Source organism: Acipenser ruthenus, chromosome 19, assembly GCF_902713425.1.
Source record: "Acipenser ruthenus chromosome 19, fAciRut3.2 maternal haplotype, whole genome shotgun sequence".
In the NCBI taxonomy this organism is placed as follows: domain Eukaryota; kingdom Metazoa; phylum Chordata; class Actinopteri; order Acipenseriformes; family Acipenseridae; genus Acipenser; species Acipenser ruthenus.
Window position 1 is genome coordinate 29,251,653 of NC_081207.1, and position 19,686 is coordinate 29,271,338.

The window sequence follows — 19,686 nt, forward strand, 5'->3', positions numbered from 1 at the left end:
GGCGTTATGTTTTTATGTTTGAACAGCTTAGTGTTTGGAGCGCTGGGCTGCAGTGTGGAAGGTAGTGGGTTTGAGTATCTCAGAGACTTTGTGCGGCTCAGCAAAGTGTTTGGGTGGAAGTGTGGAAGCTAACCTGAGTACGTATCTCATGCAGCAGAGTCAGTAGGGTGATGTAATAGATTTTAGACTCTTAGTGGTCTGCAGTGTACAGGGATGAGGACTTAAATAGTATCTGAAAGGTTGAAGTGGCACATTACAGCTCCACACCCCTTAGCATGGTCAAACCATCCCACTTCAGAAATGCAGTTTGCAGGAGTCTTTTCAGAAGCATGTCTGAAAAACCATGGTAAATAATTTCGTCATCTGAAACAGCAAACGAAGAATGATGGATATTAAACAGGCAAGAAATTCAGTATCGGGAACCCGTAGATGATTCCATTGAAGTATTCCTTTGTAAACAGCCAGCCCCCTAGGAGTCTGCACACTGTAGTCTTGGGAAAGGAGCTTTCAAACCTGTAAAGTGAAGTGTTTCCAGTTTCTTACCCTGGAACTGCAGTGTTTTGTTAGAGTCCCTAGAGCCATGTGTGCCCTATCATCTCAGCTGGGCCATGAATCAGGGTCAGCCTGCACAGCGCTGACACAGCCAAGCCAGAGCGACTCCGACACAACCACTGGGGCCGTTCCAGAGTTAACACTGAGCAAAGCTCAATGTTACGCTTCCTTTTGTTTTTCTGTATACTGTAACTGGATAAAGAGGCCAGCATTGTATTTTTAACAAGCTTTTAACATGTTTTTCGCGATGTTTCTGCTGCACAGTGATTGTTTCTGTGGTGTGTAGTGGGATGTCTATTTCATTCTACGGAATGAGGGGTGCCGGGAGAGATTCTACATGTTGACCGGATATATTTCATTTGCTTCATATTTTTCAGTCATTTCCAAACTGTTACAAAAGTTTCTAGGGTGTATTGAATAAAAATAGTAATATGTAGTGATTTGATCTCAGGTTTATATGAAGATCACAAGACTTAACTAATTTCAAAATCCTGACCTCATCTATCTTGTGATCATGATGATATCATGTGCCTGAACTAGAATCCGCAGAAGCAAGATCTTTCTGTTTTCAGAGCAGCACTTCGACCACAAATGTGTTACCAGTTACTGGAAACAGTAGGGCTGTGCAATATTCCTAGCTGAAAACAGGCAGCGATGGCTATGTGGATATATGGGTCAAGCGAAAGGAAAAACAAATCAGTCCTCAGACTTACAGATTGATTTCTCAGATTGATAATTCAATACATCCAATCATTTAGTCAATACCAGCGATTGCTTCAGTGATTGACAGTTGTGATTTGTCCAGCAGTGCTTTTTTGTGTAGGCACTTCATTAAAGTATGCACCCTTTATACAAGCTTCCTGTGATCTACCATAGTATACTAAAATCATACTGAAATCATGGCATAGCACACACAAGCACTGTAAAATTATACATACGTTTAGTTCAGTGTTGTGTGCTTGTGGGAGCTGGATGAAATCATACAAATAGGCATATCTAGAAATGTGTTCTCACTTTGATGGGCATTTGTATATTATCTATGGGTGGCTGTTTGTTTGTGAGCATGGAAGCGTGTATGTCCTGCAGGTGTGTGCCTGTGTGTCTGTGCGCCTGTGTGTCTGTGCACCTGTGTCTGTGCGTCAGTGCGCCTGTGCGTCTGTGCGCCTGTGCGTCTGTGTGCCTGTGTGTCTGTGCGCCTGTGCGTCTGTGTTTATTTAGGAGGCGTGTAAACAACAAGGCATCCTTACGTCTGCCGATTTCTGTTCCTCATAAAAACCTGGCATTGCCTACCGACTCCCTCTGCTGGTTAAAGGCAGCATGTCTTCAAAAGAAAGCCAGAAAATCCCCCAACCCCCACTCCTCCATGACACGTTTCACAATTTTACAGTACATTATATACTAGAGCCAGTATAATATTTCAGATATAGATATAGATAGGCCTTTGATGGTCTCCAAGGCCATAAACCGGGTGAGGGAGACGATGACGGGCATAATGTGAAAAACATCTGAAATTACTTTGAAGAAAGATTGGTGAGGGGCTAGGAAAACAAAACGAATAAGGAATAGGCTGGAGTTATGTTTCAAAGATATTACAAGATACCTTTGCATGCTGTTTTTCCAAGATGTGCCTCCTAAGTTTTGCAACGTTAAGAGATGGATATTTCCTTGTAGAAAGTAAAACAGTGCAAACTGTTGCATTGAAGCAGTTAGGAAATGTGACCAGCAGACCCGGGAGCCCCTCAGAGACAGTACAGCCTGCTCCCCCTGCTCCGCTGTCAGGGTATTAAAACAGAAAGTGACCCCCGGGCTCCCAGGACCTCTCAAGTCCCCGCTCTGAGTAATGAAGTAACAATTAGACACAATCAGATCTAAGGCTGACAAGCCTCCTCCCAATTCCAGCAGGCTCAAAGGACCGGGAGTGAGGGGGGTGCAGACCCCAGACTGGGTGCTGACAGCAGAGTCCCGGGCAAAGCAAACAGTTTTTGTTTGTTTAACAGTTTCATTTCTGACCCCTCTCCGACAGCTGCTCCCAGCTACAGAGCTAGAGAGCTGAGGACCTCCGACTGACACCGGCAGAGTCGCTGGTTAGCCTTTTGCTGGGTCCTGGTCATTTTTAGTAGAATGTTTCTTTTTTTCATCTGTATTGCAGATTGGTTATTATCTTTCTGTTCAGCTTTTCAGAAGGGTGAAACAAGAACATAATTTTGTACATCTGGTGAATAATGCTGTAAGCAGAAACAGCAGTAAAAAAAAGTATACACATCACACAGCACAGGATATTAAACTGGTCAGTTTATTGAAAATGTATGTAAGGTATGTAAAGCCTAGGCAAACCTAGTTAAGCAAAGAAAAGTTTTTATAATGGTGATAACTTTTGATAGAGCTCATTTTTCAATTTGTAAGATGGTGCTATACAGTATGTTGGTACTGTATGCTACATTGTCTGGTATATGTATATTGAATAACTCCAGTAAATGTTTATAATCTCTTTAACAGCATGAAATGCAAAACCAAAAAGTGAGGGGAGCAGCATGGCTCACAAACATCATTATTAACATGGGCTTCAGGAATTCCTGTGGAGAGACATTGGCTGAAAATAACTTTCTTGTCATCGAATATGCAGTTTAATTTATTCTTAATGCACAATTAATTACCGGTACCATAACTGACTGTGCACAAATGTCATACTCGGCTTCCTGTCCTGTTACATTGACGTCTGTCTGTGTCATCACAGTCGTCACCGTGGTAACCGTTTATGCAGTCACCGGTGTCTTTGTGAAACACCCCATGTTTAAAAGTTGTGCGGCTCGAAACTGCGCAAGAGAAACCTTAAGACATAAACCAGTAACCCAGCAACTCTGAAAAGGAAGCACAAAAAGGCTTTTAAACTTTTACAGAAACACACACTGTAGGTTTAAACAATGAGGATGTTTACTGCTGCTGTTAACGACTGAATAAAACCTGAGCAAGCAAATGTCGCCCTGCCCCTTAAATAAACTTCACAAAGAAAGCAATAGCGTTAACCATAGAAACAACGTACAACATGAGGATCAAAGAAATAAACTGGGCAATTCAGAAAACCAATAGTTCTGCTATGTTGTTCAGAATTTCCCTAGAATTCATTATGTACACAGAGGTCAATATGACTGATGTAGTCAGGAAATAGGCCGATGTCATTATTAAATACTGTAGGAAAGTGTTTTGATAGGGTTTGCTCAATCTGGAGGTGCACAGCCACCAGAGAATAGAATCAGGGTTATTGAGATTGATTCTTGTGTGTAAGGATGTAGTACGTAAAGAGATGGCTCATCAAAGGGCCTTTGGGAGTCGGAGAGCAGATAGAACAGCAATCAGACAGAGGGCTTTGAGGAGATAAACTAGCCAGACGTATCCGAAGGCCCTGAGATCTGCACAGCTTTTGGGAATATCTGCAGCAGTCAGCAAAGTTTAGGTTTTTCCTCTCAACAACACATATGTCATCCCTTATGTAATAATCCCACCCTAAATGCACAGAGCAGAATTACCAAGCATTCGGAGGGATGTAGAGATCCCTGGCTCTCATCTGTTCTGAAATGAGGTCATGTGTAAGAAGCAAAAGGGTGTTTTTTTCCCTGAGACGAAATGTAAAGTGTTAGAATACACCATCTGTTATTTGTTATTTTATATAATGTATACTGTTTAGTCTGAACAAAGAGAGACACATTTTTTTCTGGTATTGGCACCTGCTGGGAAGTGATAGACATCCATCCACAGCTATGGCCAGAGGTTTTGCATCGCCCTCTATATAGAATTAACACATTTTACTTCATAAAGTCGAATGAAACTTGTTGAATAATGTTATGTTAACACATTATTGAATTATATACCGCTTTGTAGTTTTCCATATACTTAACAACAAACTGACAAAAATGGAAAAATGTGACATTTCGAAATCAAACATGAAATATTGTACTACTGTACTATTATGGCTTCAGGTAGACTTTTGCGATATCATTTTGTAGTTTATTTGATTACATGATAATATTTCAATTATGTGTGTATATATATATACAGTATAAATAGATAGATAGATAGATAGATAGATAGATAGATAGATAGATAGATAGATAGATAGATAGATAGATGCAGTAGAGAGGATCCATGAAAAAAATATATATTCGAGGTCACAGTGGCATAAGGTAGTTTATATTATAAAACATGATCGGTGCTAGTGGTATTACATCCTGATAAAGAAACAGATACTATTCATAGCTCCAGTTTCATGCAGCAGCTGGGAGAAGTGAGTCATTTTAAACTGAAGGGGAGCTTTAGATCAGATGCCTCACACAAATCAATTAAACCCTTTCTCTCCCCCCCCTTTTTACTGCCGTACCAGCTACTGCCAGTCTCAGAGGGTTAAACGAGCCGGGGCTCAGGCTCATATCAAAGACAGCCCTCTCTCTGCTCTGTGTGTTGTCTTAATGTCTGTCCTGCCACTGCCTTCAATAAAAAAATAGAGGTGTTTGAACTCCGATCCACTCGTCAGAATTGATTTGTTCCGCAGCGTGAGAGAGGCTGTGCTGGTAAAAACATGCCCAGCGTTCAAAGATCAGCGCCCTATAAAATCTGACCTCTGACCCCTGACCCCAGAGCGTAAGGTGCTGCCCACTTTCCCAGCTGTAATTAAAAATAGCACTGACCAGCAGCATTTTGGGGGGGGGGGGGACACTTTCAAATCCTTAACAGACACACAGAGACTGCCTGGGTTTAGATTTTGAACGCTGTTAAGATTTTGACAGGGATTTGACATCTACGAATGTTTAACACTGCAGCCCTTTTAAAGGTTCACTGTGGTATACTGGACCATGGTAATAACATGGCATAGTGTGGTAAATGGTTGATACATAAGGGAAAAGCATTGGACACTGTAGAATGATCATTTACCATGGTAAAGCTTTTCATAATGATGACGGAAGTCCTGTATCTGTCCACAAGACAGACACAGCACATGAATAGATTTAGTGAAAGATATAGGTGGACATCTTCAATTGCAAGAACAAAAACGTTAACCCCTAACCCTAACTCTAACCCTGTGACATTGTCAAAATGCTATGGATGACACCAGCCAATCCAATGACACAGTTCTCTCAGGCCAGAAAGAAGCTCCCCCCAACACACACACACACACACACACACACACACACCATACAAAGCAGGCAAAACTGAAAGTGTGCTTGAAGCCATTGGAATCCCTTCCCCCTTCGCTCATAGTCTCGTCTCTGCCTTGCTCTCCTCTCCTCTCTTCTCTCTATTGCCCATAATCCTTCCCCTCCTCTCTTCTGCCCCATATATTAGGTTTGCGCTTGTGAATCCCAGCTTGGGACAGGTGGCTGTGTATTATCCCAGCAGAAGCAGCCCTCCCTGCCCATCTTACAGCGCTCAGGGGTCCATTGGATTAGACACTTATCTCTTAATGGGATCCCAAGGTTTTCAGCTGCTAGGAGTCATTTGGGCGCTAGGGCACATCCTGAGAGCTAATTGTTCAGCAGACTTGTTTTATAATTAGCCAACAAGCCACATACACACCCCTGTATGCATTAGAAAAGCCACGAGTGACATGACCACATGGTCCCGGGCCCTAATGGAAATAGTTCCTTTTAATGGTTATTTGGGGTTTTTTTGTGGGCCAAATTCAATTAGCTTTATAGCTGGAAACAAAAACATTCTAGCTTCTATTTGATTGACTTGACATTTCAGTTAATAGAACCAACATACAGTAAATATCACTCCGCATTTCCTCAAAGTCCTGTTTTTGGACATTGACACTGAATTGGGCCCCTTCTGCTGAGAAACAGCCCGGCCCCATTGTCTATGGTGCTGACAACTATGGTCCTGATGATTGTCAGGCTGGAAATCCTCTCTTTTTTGCAGACGCTGGAATTAGCCTCGTTATCTCCTTATCCCCAGGCCACATGAACAGCTTTACCGCGCCCTCAGAGTCCGCTTACCTGGGAGGGGGGTGGTGATGACACTGATAAAGAGGGGAGGGGCTAGTGCCACTGGAGCTGTGATCTGAGAGGAGGAGGGGTGAGGGTGATCTCACCTTCTTGTTTTAACAGTGCCTAAAACAGCCTTGGAACGACAGGGAATCAGAATGCTTCTTCTTTGTTCTACAATTACCTCACGATTTACTAAGCATTCAATTTGCATCGAATGTTGTTCGGTATGTAGACCACATAAAGGCGTGTTATTACATATTCCTACCGCTCGCCATGTGTGAAATAGTTTGAAAACCCCAGTCTATTACTAGCCCTGCATGTATTCATGCACTAAAATGTTCATTGACTTCATTGGGCCCTAAGGTGACTAGTTTGGCAGTCCTCTGTTCTATTGTACAGGATCTGACACCACATTTCAGCCCACATGCCTCACAGCTCTAACAAACATTAAGTTAGTGGGTTTGAGTAGCTCAGTGGTTCGAGTGCTGGGCTGCAGTGAGGAAGGCAGTGGGTTTGAGTAGCTCAGAAGCTTCACAGAAGGTAGAGTTTTTTCAAGAGGCTCAGAGACTAGACACCTGCCTTCTGTCATTGCAAGCTGCCCCTTGTGTTTGCAGCAGATGGGACAGGGTGCGTCTCCAGTAGAGGTTTCCATTACTCTTGACTGCAGCAGGTTTCCTTCCATGAGATTAAGGTGCTGGCTGGATTCTGTCTGCAGCAAAATGTTGTTCAAAGTTAAAGTAGTAAATTCACAGTAAATGCACCATAGTGTTTAATCTATTACTAAATTTGACTATTCGTTGTAATAAGGTCGTACATGATTGCTTTAGTAGTACAGTAATGTATAGTGCTACTTAGAACCAAGGAGTACCAAGTGGTACTTTTTTCTTTACTGGAGCTCTTGTACTGTACAATAAAACTGCATACTTTGTGCCAACCTTTCCCTCACAAATCTAACTCCCTCCCAGCCACCCCAGTGCTGTCCTTCAGATTTTAATCCTGTTAGCCTGTGCCTGGATTGTGCTAATCTGCAAAAACAGCGAGTCAATCAGAGACACACGGCCGAACTCACGAGAGAGAGTGGCATGAAATACTTTTCATACAAACTGACGCAGGTAAATACAAAACTTTTTTTATTTTGAAATGAACTTTTCTAACGTGTGTAGTTTATTTGAATTAGTTGTATCGTATGTATCATTATTTTGTAAATTCAACGCTGTTGAGCCCATTTCAAAGCTGTCCTTGCTTTGAATGAGCAATACCTTTTTATTAAGGGTTTTATTCAAGTGTGTATTATGATAAAGCATGCTTCAATGATTTTCATCATGACTGTATATCGCATTGATTTGTATATAGTAAGCTTGTATTGGACAGGTATCGCTATGTTCTGTTCTTATGCTGAAGTATAGAATAATGAAACCCTGATAAAAGTATGGAAATCTTCAAAATGACCCTGGACCCAGACAGCTTGTCACTCCATATCACTGCAAGGAGATATATTGCATAGCTGTTTACTGGAATACTAACACGTTTACAACCACAGTGCTTTGGGACTATCAGCACCAACTAGGTTAATACACAACAACAGCAACAAAAAAAGAAAAATGAACTCTGCTTTCTTGTGTTTGCATACTGTCTGTTTATATTTTTATTTTTCTCTATAATATGCCAGTGTTTCTGAGATATACTCTTGATTGCTGGGTATATAGTGATCTCAGGATATTCACTTGGCATGGAAGCTGTAGATATAAATGGAATGTACTAATCCTGTCTGAGGATACTCTAGCCGTGGTGTATATGCTCTGTCTTACCAGGACCATTCCAGAGTGTTTAACTGTGCAGCTCTGCACTGTCTGTCTAGGTGTGTTAGGTATGTCCAGAGCCTCCGCTATATTGGGTGTGTACTGACTCCCGTCCCGTTTCAGGATGTTTAGCTGGGTGGTGAAAGTTGTTCCCCAGCCTCCCGAACCACCCCGACCCCTGGGAGAGGATGTGAAGCCGGAGCCTGAGCCCACACCACCCCCTCCTGCGCCGGTACAGACAGCCCCTGTTTATACTGCCCATAGATCACAGTCAGATACTCTGCTGACACCTGTCTGATTACCTTACACACTGATTGCATTTGCATCAATAGTTCCACACTCCAACCAATGTGCTACACAACAAACAACGATGAAAAACTGAAACAAACTAAAATTGTGGGGTTTTTTTTATTAGGTCTACATATCTAGCGATTGAGCGATTTTACGGATAAACATTTATGTTAAGAAATAAGTTTCTTATGTAATCTGACCATTAACCGTTAAAAAATCTCTAGGTATTTTGCAGTATAATTTAATACAGCACAGCTCTGCCCTAAGCAAGATCAGTCCTGTACTGATATATAAACAGCACTGCATGTTTGTCAGGATTGTCATCTTTGTACTTTACAAGACATTAGCTTAATCCCTGAAAGAACATCTGCCGGTCACATGGAAGCAGAAATGCAGACGCCAGTTACACTGAGCTGGTGCAGTAGTGTTAGAGGTTAAATGATACAAACACACACAGAGTGCTTAATGGCCAGTCATACATCTTACTATTTTCTGTAACAAATGGATGGAGTTTATCATTCTTCAGTCTCCTGTATTGCTTCTCTCCACCAGTCATGTAATTAAAAGTAGTCATCTACTGTAGAGATCTCAGATCCTCTATTCATCTATCCGTCACTCCCTCCTATCTCCACTGTCTTCATTGTGTCACTAAGAATTGCTGTCTGCATTAGTAATGCACATTTTCGTTTCTGTTTTTGTTGTAACAGGTAAAGAAACCTGTTGAAGTGAAAGAGAAAGTTTCCCAACCCCAGAATGTTGCAGGTAGGCAGATCCCCAGCACTGTTGCCTCCTGAGCAACGCTGCCCCGGACTCCTTCCCTGCACATTCATTCTTGGATTTTTTTGGTTGCAGCTAAACCAGCCAAGAAGCCGCCAGAACCAGCAGAGAGTTCATCAGCAGCGTCTGCAGAGGAAAAGAGGTACAGTAGGTGATCAAAACCAATCCACCCTGAATTCCAGAATGCTGTCATAGACTAGACTGCAGAGATTGTGTGGCTAAAACCACTTTCCCTTTAAGGTGTTACTTTTTGCCTTTATGTCAAACGGGATTCTTTTGTTTTTTACTTGCGTAACACAACCCCTGGTGGGCTGATATAGTAATTGCTCTATAAAGTTCTGTTATAAAATTCATAAAGAGAAAGTTGCTTAACGCCAGATAGAGTGGTATTATACATCAGATTTTAACAGCAGTATTTTAAAAGCCTATTAAAGCCTTCATCAGCGCTCCAAAGAAGAAGTCCAAGGCCTGCTGAATATGCAGGATTATTCTCTCTCAACCATGTCTAACCTCAGTGTCTGCTCTCCACAGTGCTTCTGGAGGGGTGTTGAGTTGGTTCTCCCAGGGACTGGACAGTGTGCTGCCCAAGCCAGTGGACAGTCTGCGGCTGCCCAGAGCCAATGCAGAGACAGAGCAGGTAGGCAGCTTAGCCATGCACTGGGGCTGAGGCTACCTCTCGCTGATTGGTTTCCAGGCTGCAGTGCAGGTGCCTGGGCTGGGTTATGAAGAAAAGTCATTCTACAGTTTATTTGGTGTCTAAAAGATATCTTGTTTTATAAGCTTGTGATGGGTTTTTATAGACCAGTAAAGAAACCAAAGCTACAAAAAATGAATAACATATGTCTTCAAATTACCAACTTCTACCAGCAGGGATTCAGGAGCGTTGTCAACATTATTACATGCAGTACACACACACACACACACACACACACACACACACACATGCGCTACACACAGGCGCCACATTTCAACACACTTGGAAGGTTGTGTAGATATGCAAACACTCCTCTCTAGCAGAAAACCAGCATGCAGGAAGCTCCAAGCTAGCTTGTTAAAAAATTGCTTTCTTACTTCAACCCAGCTGAATCTCAGTATGTTTTGCTTCATCCATAGTACCCTTTAGTAATGAAGAGTCATTACTGGCCTATGTTTCAAGAAGTAAGCTACACCCACTAAAATGTATCTCTCAGTATATCCTATCCAATTGCTTTTCACATTTACTTCCACTTCCCTCTGAAAGCATACCAAACAGGAGGAACAGAAAAAAGGTAAAGAACAAAAAATCTATATATTTTTAATACTAACTGTTCATTGTCATTAGTTTCACCAGCTTTATAAGAACTGGGCAAAACAACCATTTTCAATAATGACATTTAACAGAACAGAGGTGGATTCAATAAAAAATGCAGGACTGTTTCCTGATCTATGTTAGTTCTGTGACACTATCCCATTACATTTTCAAACCTTTAATAGCAGAAATTCCCTACATTCCAATCAGCACATATTTCAAGGCATGTTAATATTAGGCCTACATTATCTTAAGAAATATGAGATAACAGAGGCACTGTCCTAAAGCAAGGCCAGGTGCAGCCCTTCCACTGTGGAGAAGCCCTTAATTCCCCAGGGCTGCCTGACTGCATGGCCTGAGGATGGATGATGTAACTCAGTCTGGAATGATATGGCCCTGGGGTGCCGGATTAGAACCCTGGTACCCAGATACTGTGTAGAGGCTGTGAATCAGCAGTGCCTGCCTGCACCCTGGATAAATAATACAAAATAAAGAATGACACTGTAAAAGGGCTAGCGGTGTGTTATCTTCCCTTTGGGCTGATCGTTTATTTTACACCTGCTTTGTCAATATCAGGTCACTTGATGCCAACTGAAAACACATGAGTCGATTAGTATGTATATCATATGAATGTAATTGCTTTTATTAATAGATTCAATCGTTGTTGTTTGTTCAACAGTGCCTCAGGTCAAGGAGAATGCAGCAGCCACAACTAGGTAGAGTACTAATTGCATGTATTTATTACTGTACAGCATGTGTTCATTTATTTTAACAGGCACGTTGCCATATTCCTTCTGAAATCAAGGTCGCCCCAGGCATACATGCATGTTGAAAATCGTGACGAAGCCCTCAAATTATTGTGTAATCCCACAGAGCAATAGAAATTAAATCAGACTAGTACATGGGCACGCTGAAAGTGTAGAAATTAAGTTAACAGTGATACAAAGTGATACCATTCTGAGGCAATTATCAACCTCTGCCCATGGATAGTCACTAATGCTTCCTAACGGCAGACCACTGCTGTTGCAATCATAGGCTGCTATATCATATATAGAGACTTTGACTAGAGCAAAGCTGATAACAGAGGACAAGACAGCAAGGTGAAACATTTAGTACATTTTGTTCATAAAAATGCTTTTTAGGAACTCAGGATATCCAGTTTAGCTTTGCAGGACCACACACCACCATTGGAATGAGAAGAAAAGGAGGAATAACATAAAAAGAAACTTTGAAAGGTCTTGAAACATCCAGGGAAAGTTTAGAGTTTGGAGGGATGCTGCGTACAGCAGGACTCTGATTAGAGTTGCTGCTGAATACTGCTGTTAGAAATTCCTGACTCCTCTGTTTGGTCACATGTGTTTTTTTTTTTGTTTGTTTTTTTTTTTAATGGTTTACAGCGAGCCAGAAGAAGAGTAAGTAGCCAATAAGCAGTTCAGGTCAAGTCTCTCACACAATGTTGGGAACGCTAACAATGCTTAGGGGGGGTGGAGTGACATTATAGCTAACTGGCACCACCTGGTGGCACTGCAAGGAAAGGCATGTGGTGGACAAGCCCAGTACATTATCCATTCGGTTTACTGTAGTAGGGAACTGAGCCTTGTTCAGCAAACTTTAAACAGTGTTGTGGGAGACTTGAGCGCGGAGATGTTGCGGCAGCTTTTATTAGCAGGAGCACGCGGGGCAGGGGCCACAACCCCCAGCACAGGGGAGTAGTTTAGTGCATTGAGGAGGACAGCGCTGCTAACGGCTTGGGCAACCTGCTGCAGGAAGGAAGGCTTAGGGCTTCAGTACAGAATAGCAGGATGCCAATCTAACCCTTGCTTGTCAATTTTCCAAATGCAGTTCCCTGCATCACAAATCAAGTGCTTAATGTAAACCGGCAGAGCTTGGTGCAGATTAATGAGCTGCTTTGGTACAACACAACCTCTTTTACTGTCTCAGAAAGATCGCTCATACGGTAAATGCAATAGTATAACCATACCGGCATGCTGGAGGAACAATCTGTCTGTTAATTTCGAGTTGGAACAAAAATGACGCAATATTTATTTGACTTTCTGTAACACATCATTAATAACGTCTTCACCCAAGATAAACACCGGTCCACATTCACTCTTTTCACTGCGTGAACTTTATCCCAGTTTAAAAGCTGAATCGGTGAGTTGTGCTTTCTTGTAAACCAGACAGCTGCCTCAAGGGGCTTGTGCAGGGCAGCAACGGCCCTGGCATGCAAGTAGCGTGCTTTCCTTAGCACTCACATGCCCTCTAGTGGCCGCACGGTGCCATGACGGGGCAAGCGGCTGGCTGTCTGGCTGGAGCTCAGCTCACCTGTGCGTCTCCCCCTAGGCAGGGCGGGGTGTTCAGCTGGATAGTGCAGGGACTGGCCAAGGTGGTCCCCCAGCCCGAGGACAAGTATAAAGATTCTGAAGTGGAGGAGAACCCCACAGAGGTGGTAAGTAACCCAGTGCAATCCTGTCCTCTCCATCCTTTGATAGGTCCAAGCTAACCCAACTGAGCCACAAGGGATGGTGAGACACTGTCTGGAATGCGTTTTGTTTTGTTCTGTGTTGGTGTACACTGTGTCCATACCTCCCTCATATAACGGTCCAGTCTCAAAACACATTTTTTTCCCCTGTGTTACCAGGAAACAGTCAAAGAGGAGGAAAAGCCACCGCCGCCAATGGAAGGTGAGTAAAATACTAATAACAGCTACTATAAGATATTATCAAACAACTTGTAGTTAACTTATATATTACTATATAATTATTGTCTGGTCAATACAAAGTGTGAGCAAAGACACCATTGTAACTCACCTAACACGTTCTCATTTTGTGCCTAGAGGTATCGATTGCATGCCTGTGTGCAATACCATTTATACTTATGTTGTATATGATGCAATTATGCTGAGGTCTAACATGGATCGTTATAAAACACTAAATACTAAACTAACTGCTTGTTTACAGAACAGCTAGATTCATTTCAAAGCATTGCTGTCTGCTTGTTCGTTCACTTGCAGAACCGGCAATTAAAATTATCGAGGTTGTGTCAGTGTCGGAGGATTCGAAAGACGCCTTGTCAGAAATCGACAATGCAGCTCAGACCATCCCTTCCTTCACAGCAAGCACGGCCAGGTGAACACTCTTTCTTTCTTTCTTTTTTCTTATGCTTTTTCCTTTCTATTTTTTTCTTAGTGGCACTCATTCATGACTAAGTATGATTAAAATAATAGATATAGAATATTAGAATATAGTAGAATAGTGACACCTACTGGAGAAGAAGTGCAATTAAGCGAATACAATCTAAATGGCTGTCACATTAGTACTGTGTGAGGTAGCGCTGTTAACTGCTCTACACTCATTGGAAGGCATTGGACCTGCCCTTGGGGGACTGAATATTTTGCTGCAGTAGTAATCATGGGGAGAATGTGCATTTGTTGCAGTAAAGTGAGTTGTAGGTTTGAGTCAAGGTGTACAAGTCATCTACTCGTCTGCTCCCTGACCACGCCCCCTTTCCCTGCAGTGTGTTCAGCTGGCTCAAACAAGGACTTGAGAAGGTGGTGCCCCAGCCTGCAGAGCTGCACGCGCCTCTCAACACAGAGACTGCGCAGAAGCAGGTAAGGAGCTGCGTCCAGGGACGCTGGGGTCTGGAGAGCAATGCAGGAATGTAGGACAAGATGATGGGACACTTTAAAATACACCATGGATTCATGTTAGGTTAAATCTGAATGAGCGTTTACTGTAAAGCAAGGATGTGTTAGCTGTATGTGTTAAATGTGCATTGCTGAATAGGGATTCACAAAGATGTAAGGGCCATTTTAAGGACTGGAGGGCCCTATTGCACAAAATAAAACCTCTCTAAAACAGCTGGAAAAGATTTCCTCAACTCCAAACTGGATTTAAATCCTCATAATGGGCAACAAGGCCCATAGTTTAGAATTGAAGAGTTTATACTCATTATTAGGTTAGATGGGGTTTTGAAAATAAGAACAAACTTTTTCTCTAAAAGGGTTGCATGGACTACAAACTTAGCAGACTTCATTAACGGAAATGGGCTTTAAAACAGAGTTTTGAGAACTGGGCTCAGAGACGCTGCTTTTGAAAGGTTCCCATTGTTTCTAAAAGAGTGTGATTGTGTGCTCTGCTGCTGGAGCTTCATTGATTGGCTCATTACAATGGGAATGGGAAGCAGGGAAGACTACAAATTGAACCAAAAGCTTGTTTTTTAACAATGTGCCATTTGTTGCCCTGGCAGAAGCTGGCAGAAAAGAAGGAGGAAGCACCTGCAGCTAAACCTGAAGCACCAGCGAAGAAAGAGGAAGTAAAGGAGCCGCCCCCACCTGTTAAAGGTATAAGAGCATTAAACATTAAATAACACCTGCACAGGAGAACGACAGGGCTGAATAAGGGTTAAATAAGGAATTCACTTTACTTTACATAAGGTTAAACTGCATGCACTGTCTAAACCATAGCAAGAGCCCAATCATTGTAGCTCTGTATAATGGAACAGGGCAGGGCTGATGTGGTTCAGTGCTTGCATACACATTATAGTGAGTGTTGGATACAGAAATGTATTTTTCTTTCCCACCCCAGAGGCAGCACCACTCGCAGAGCCAGCGAAAGTCTCAGAAGAAGCTCCTAAACCAACCAGGTAGGAGAGAAAGACTAGGGCTACAGGATACAGTGTGTGGGATGGTTGGATTTCATGCATGTGTGTGTTTTGTCCATAGGCTCATTCAAATGTTCCTTGTAAGTTCCACACTTATTGTAATACAATAAAAAGACTGCTTTATGCTTTATGACTAGAGCCCTTTACAATGTGAGGCTGCAAGTGTGCAATACAAGTGTCTATGTCCACATGTAGGTGACAGTATATGATTGCATTCAGTTCTGTGACAGACACATAAAGTCAAACTTGTGCATTAAACAGCATTAGTGCTTGTCTACTAAACTGTGATCTGAATTAAACTTCAGTAAAACTTCAGAGTCTGTTGGTGCTGCAAAAGCATTAGCAATTAAACATAACGTGAAGCAGTCCCTTGAGAAGCACGCTGTGTTCATTAACATCTCTCTTGGTTTTAACTTGGGTTTCTTTGGCTGTAGTGCGGAGCAGCCAGGACAGGTGGTTTCTCAACTCGCTTCAATAGCAGTGCAACAGGAGACAGCTGCCTGCCTGTAGCACTCCGCTGTATACTTGCCTTGCTGGAAGGCAGCTAATTAAAAAAAAAATGTAACCATTTTAAATGGTGGAGTTTTAAAGATTCTTAAAGCAAAGTGTAGCTGCCACTCTACTGTAATACTGCTTAAAGCCGGCAATAATCTTTTTAATGTGAAAACTATATAACAAAGTATAAAGATATCAAACAAACACCTCAAACAAAAGATGCTGCCTCTTCCTTCTTCACACACACACTGCTAGAAAAAGCCCAACGCATTTAAAAAGGGCACGCTTATGGACGCAACGGATTGGAAGAGGGGTAGAAGCATTTCACCTGCTGGATTTGTGTCTTTGCTTGCATTTAAAGAAAGCAATTTGTATCTGATGATCTTTATCAATAGCCAAAGTCATGTGAGAGCCTTTTGAATTGTGGATCTCTTGGCTGTTGGATCCTGTCTGAATTGTGTATCTCTCACAGTGCTGTTGGAGTCTGTCTGAATTGTGTTTCTCTTCACAGTGCTGTTGGAGTCTGTCTGAATTGTGTATCTCTTCACAGTGCTGTTAGAGTCTGTCTGAATTGTGTATCTCTCACAGTGCTGTTAGAGTCTGTCTGAATTGTGTATCTCTCACAGTGCTGTTAGAGTCTGTCTGAATTGTGTATCTCTTCACAGTGCTGTTAGAGTCTGTCTGAATTGTGTTTCTCTTCACAGTGCTGTTAGAGTCTGTCTGAATTGTGTATCTCTTCACAGTGCTGTAAGCTGGTTTGTTCAAGGGCTTGAGAAGGTTGTTCCACAGCCTGTGACGAGATCCAAGCAGGACAGGACAGAGGTGAGCAGGTCAAACTAAAAACATTTACTGGCAAGATGAATGGCATGTTTAGCCCTGAGAGTCCAGACAGATTCAAATTCTGCCTGTTTATTTAAATGAACAACGTGTTGCACCCCAATCACATGGGAGAGTTTGAAAGTCACAGCTTGTTTCTACAGATTGCTTTTTCAGCTACCTAGTCCTAATTACCTGCGTGCTTAGCGTGTCTTCATTAGCCTTGACCACTGTGTGCTGCTGTCTTGGCAAGGTTGGGTTCAAGGTACTGTTAAATTAAAAAATGATCTTGATTAATAAAAGCATTTTATTGTATTACATTTCAGGAGAAAGATGATGGAACTTCAAGTCAAGTGCAAGAAAGTAAGTTAAACAGCAGCAGCAGCAGTAGTAGTAGTTGTAGTACAAATCGTGATACAGAATGCCTGGATAAAAGACCACCCTTGATACACGTCATGGTTCACATGTTCTATAGTACACTACTTTGTCAGACACAGAAGATGATAACATGATCATTAATAACTGACCAATCTGGTTCAAAGTTTAACCCTTTTAAATCCTGGATCCTCCTGTAGCTATAGTGGATGTTAGGGCATCTTCATCTTTTTTTCACAAAAGAAAATGTGACCTTTGACTAAAGGATCCAGTTTGCTGCAAAAGAAGTTGCAACCCTAACTACGTCTGCAGGAGTAGCCAGGATCCGAGGTGTCCTAGCAGCAACACAAAGTGCATGTATTCCTCCTTGGAGACCCACTGGCAAGCTGCAAACAGCTGTGTTATGCTTTTGGTAATGTATCACATGCAGTACATGTAGTAATTGAGGGAAACTTAGGCACACAAAGACCTTGTCTCTTGCAGTGACCCTAATCCAGTTCTTATTATCCTTTTGTTTCAGGGAAGAAGGCACTGGAAGCCTCTGAAACAAAAGGAAAATGAAGACTGGGGTCAGAGTCACACAGCACAGGAAGACAGGCAGGCAGACGGACAGACGGACGGACAGACAGGCAGTCAGGCAGTCAGATAGACAGTGACAGACAGACACAGACAGACAGGCAGACAGACAGACACAAGCAGACAGGCAGGCAGACACAGACAGACAGACGGACAGACGGACAGACAGGAATGAACACACACGTCTCTAGAACATGCAGACCGCTAGCTTGTAGATTTGTAGTAAAACTGCCACGCAAACCAATGCTCTGTAAGCACTCTGGTTCTTTTTATGGAAATCTGTATATTCTATTAAAGCCCTCAGGTTGTATATTCTATTCAAACCCTCAGGTTGTATATTCTATTCAAACCCTCAGGTTGTATATTCTATTCAAACCCTCAGGTTGTATATTCTATTCAAACCCTCAGGTTGTATATTCTATTCAAACCCTCAGGTTGTATATTCTATTCAAACCCTCAGGTTGTATATTCTATTCAAACCCTCAGGTGGTGTACTGTATGAATGTTGTTGTTTACCAGGTATCCAAATGGTAGAGACAGATAATTCTGATTTCCACATTCCATTTAAATTGTCTCACTGTACTTGCGCACAAGCAACACTGTATGTGGCCTCTAAAGGTGCTTTGCAATTCATAAACAAAAACTTTAGAATTAAAGGGGAAGTGGTTTTAGCCATAATGTTTGAATGTTTTGTTGAAAGAACAGATAAGTTAAGTTTATTATGTGTTATCTGCTGACTCCAGGTGACATTTCATAAACCCTACAATATTGTTGCCATGAATTTTAAACCTCAGACTCAGACCAAAAGTCACTCCAGTTAATCAACTGTATAAATCCAGTAAATGAGTCTGACTGTGGTTGCAGTGTAAATGCTGTAATGTATCAGGTGCATACAAAGCTATTGATTAAAGTTGCACAATATAGGCAGCCCAGTGACTGTAAGGCCCAATATCACCACCATGCTATCCTGAGAGATCCCTAATAATACAGGGTCAACAGTAATACAGTGCAGATGTGTTATAGTCTCAAAGCAAGGTGAGGATCAGCAGCTAAACCATTTTAAAGTACCTGCTACAATACTATACAGATAGGTGCATGTTCACAAAGCCTTTATACCCCAGTACTAAGTTTACACCAGTTTTGGTTTCTAAAAACTCAAAGTTCCAAACTCAGGGGGCTGTTACAAGAGCTTCTACATGCATCTTAGTTGTTTCTTGTTACTGTTTGTCTAACATTAGCAGTATGTTTTTCACTTCACAAAATAACTTTGCACTGGGATAAATGCTTTGTGAATATACAGTAGCTCTTTTAAGGAGCCAGCCACGATTATTTAGCTAAGCCACTTTCCAAAGCCTTTGTAAATAAATATGCTTCAGCCTGCTTTAAGGCAACTTTTGTTAAAATCCTTTGTATGATGAATACATGCATTGTAATTATTCACGGAAAAGGCTATGATGACATTAGTGAAAAAGCATAGCAGCTTACTAATGTTTGTTGTAGATCATTTTCTTTTCCATTTATAGTAAATTAAGCAATAAATGAAAAAAATATGGAATTAAACAAATTTGTTGGGTTGGTTTTTTTTTTTCGTTCAATGGAATTTAAGATGTACTGCTTACCCTGTGGGGCTGCACTCAGTCATTGAGCACTCTGAATGTAATGTTAAAAGTTTGTTAAGAACATCATTACTTTATGTTTCTTTATTATAATGTTGTCCGAAGTGCTTTTGATTTATCACAGTTTCTAGACGACTTTTTTTTTTGCACAAGTCTGGGGAGAAATCTTTTGCCACAGCTCTCAGCAGATCAGTTTCCACTGTGCTTAATACTTCAGAACAGTCTTCTTTCACCGCCCTCCACATCAGCACAGCAAGACTTGCCTGGATTCAGGACTAGTGATAGTCTGGGCTATCGACCAAGAAACCTCGCTCTTCCCATCCCAGTGTTAGAGCATTCATTTCAAATCAACACAGTGCAATTCATAGCCTGTGTCAGAAAACTGCCTATTAGTATTCATTATAATTACTGGCACCTTCTCTTATGTTTACAATAAAAGGCAAGTGGTCCTTTTATACAGA

At 41.8% G+C, this 19,686-nt stretch overlaps 1 protein-coding gene across 9 annotated transcripts in view; it reads left to right on the top strand.

The window, feature by feature from the left end:
• The first annotated feature begins 7,539 nt into the window (after positions 1-7,539).
• The window catches only part of LOC117424485 (cyclic nucleotide-gated cation channel beta-3-like), a 29,670-nt gene continuing 17,523 nt past the window's right edge, over positions 7,540-19,686 (top strand). For 5 of the 9 annotated variants that reach the window (XM_058992761.1, XM_058992765.1, XM_058992767.1 and 2 more), the window contains exons 1-16: positions 7,540-7,642; positions 8,453-8,561; positions 9,328-9,382; positions 9,473-9,539; positions 9,929-10,034; positions 10,638-10,665; positions 11,365-11,401; positions 12,083-12,097; positions 13,029-13,134; positions 13,327-13,369; positions 13,699-13,813; positions 14,202-14,295; positions 14,934-15,027; positions 15,272-15,329; positions 16,586-16,664; positions 16,985-17,021. In XM_058992761.1, coding sequence (XP_058848744.1) covers positions 8,454-8,561; positions 9,328-9,382; positions 9,473-9,539; positions 9,929-10,034; positions 10,638-10,665; positions 11,365-11,401; positions 12,083-12,097; positions 13,029-13,134; positions 13,327-13,369; positions 13,699-13,813; positions 14,202-14,295; positions 14,934-15,027; positions 15,272-15,329; positions 16,586-16,664; positions 16,985-17,021 — 1,042 coding nt within the window. In that variant the 5' untranslated portion in view covers positions 7,540-7,642; position 8,453. Of the gene's footprint in view, positions 7,643-8,452; positions 8,562-9,327; positions 9,383-9,472; positions 9,540-9,928; positions 10,035-10,637; positions 10,666-11,362; positions 11,402-12,082; positions 12,098-13,028; positions 13,135-13,326; positions 13,370-13,698; positions 13,814-14,201; positions 14,296-14,933; positions 15,028-15,271; positions 15,330-16,585; positions 16,665-16,984; positions 17,022-19,686 lie in introns of those variants that run through there. The other 4 variants (XM_058992762.1, XM_058992763.1, XM_058992769.1 and 1 more) reach the window with 4 other exon arrangements.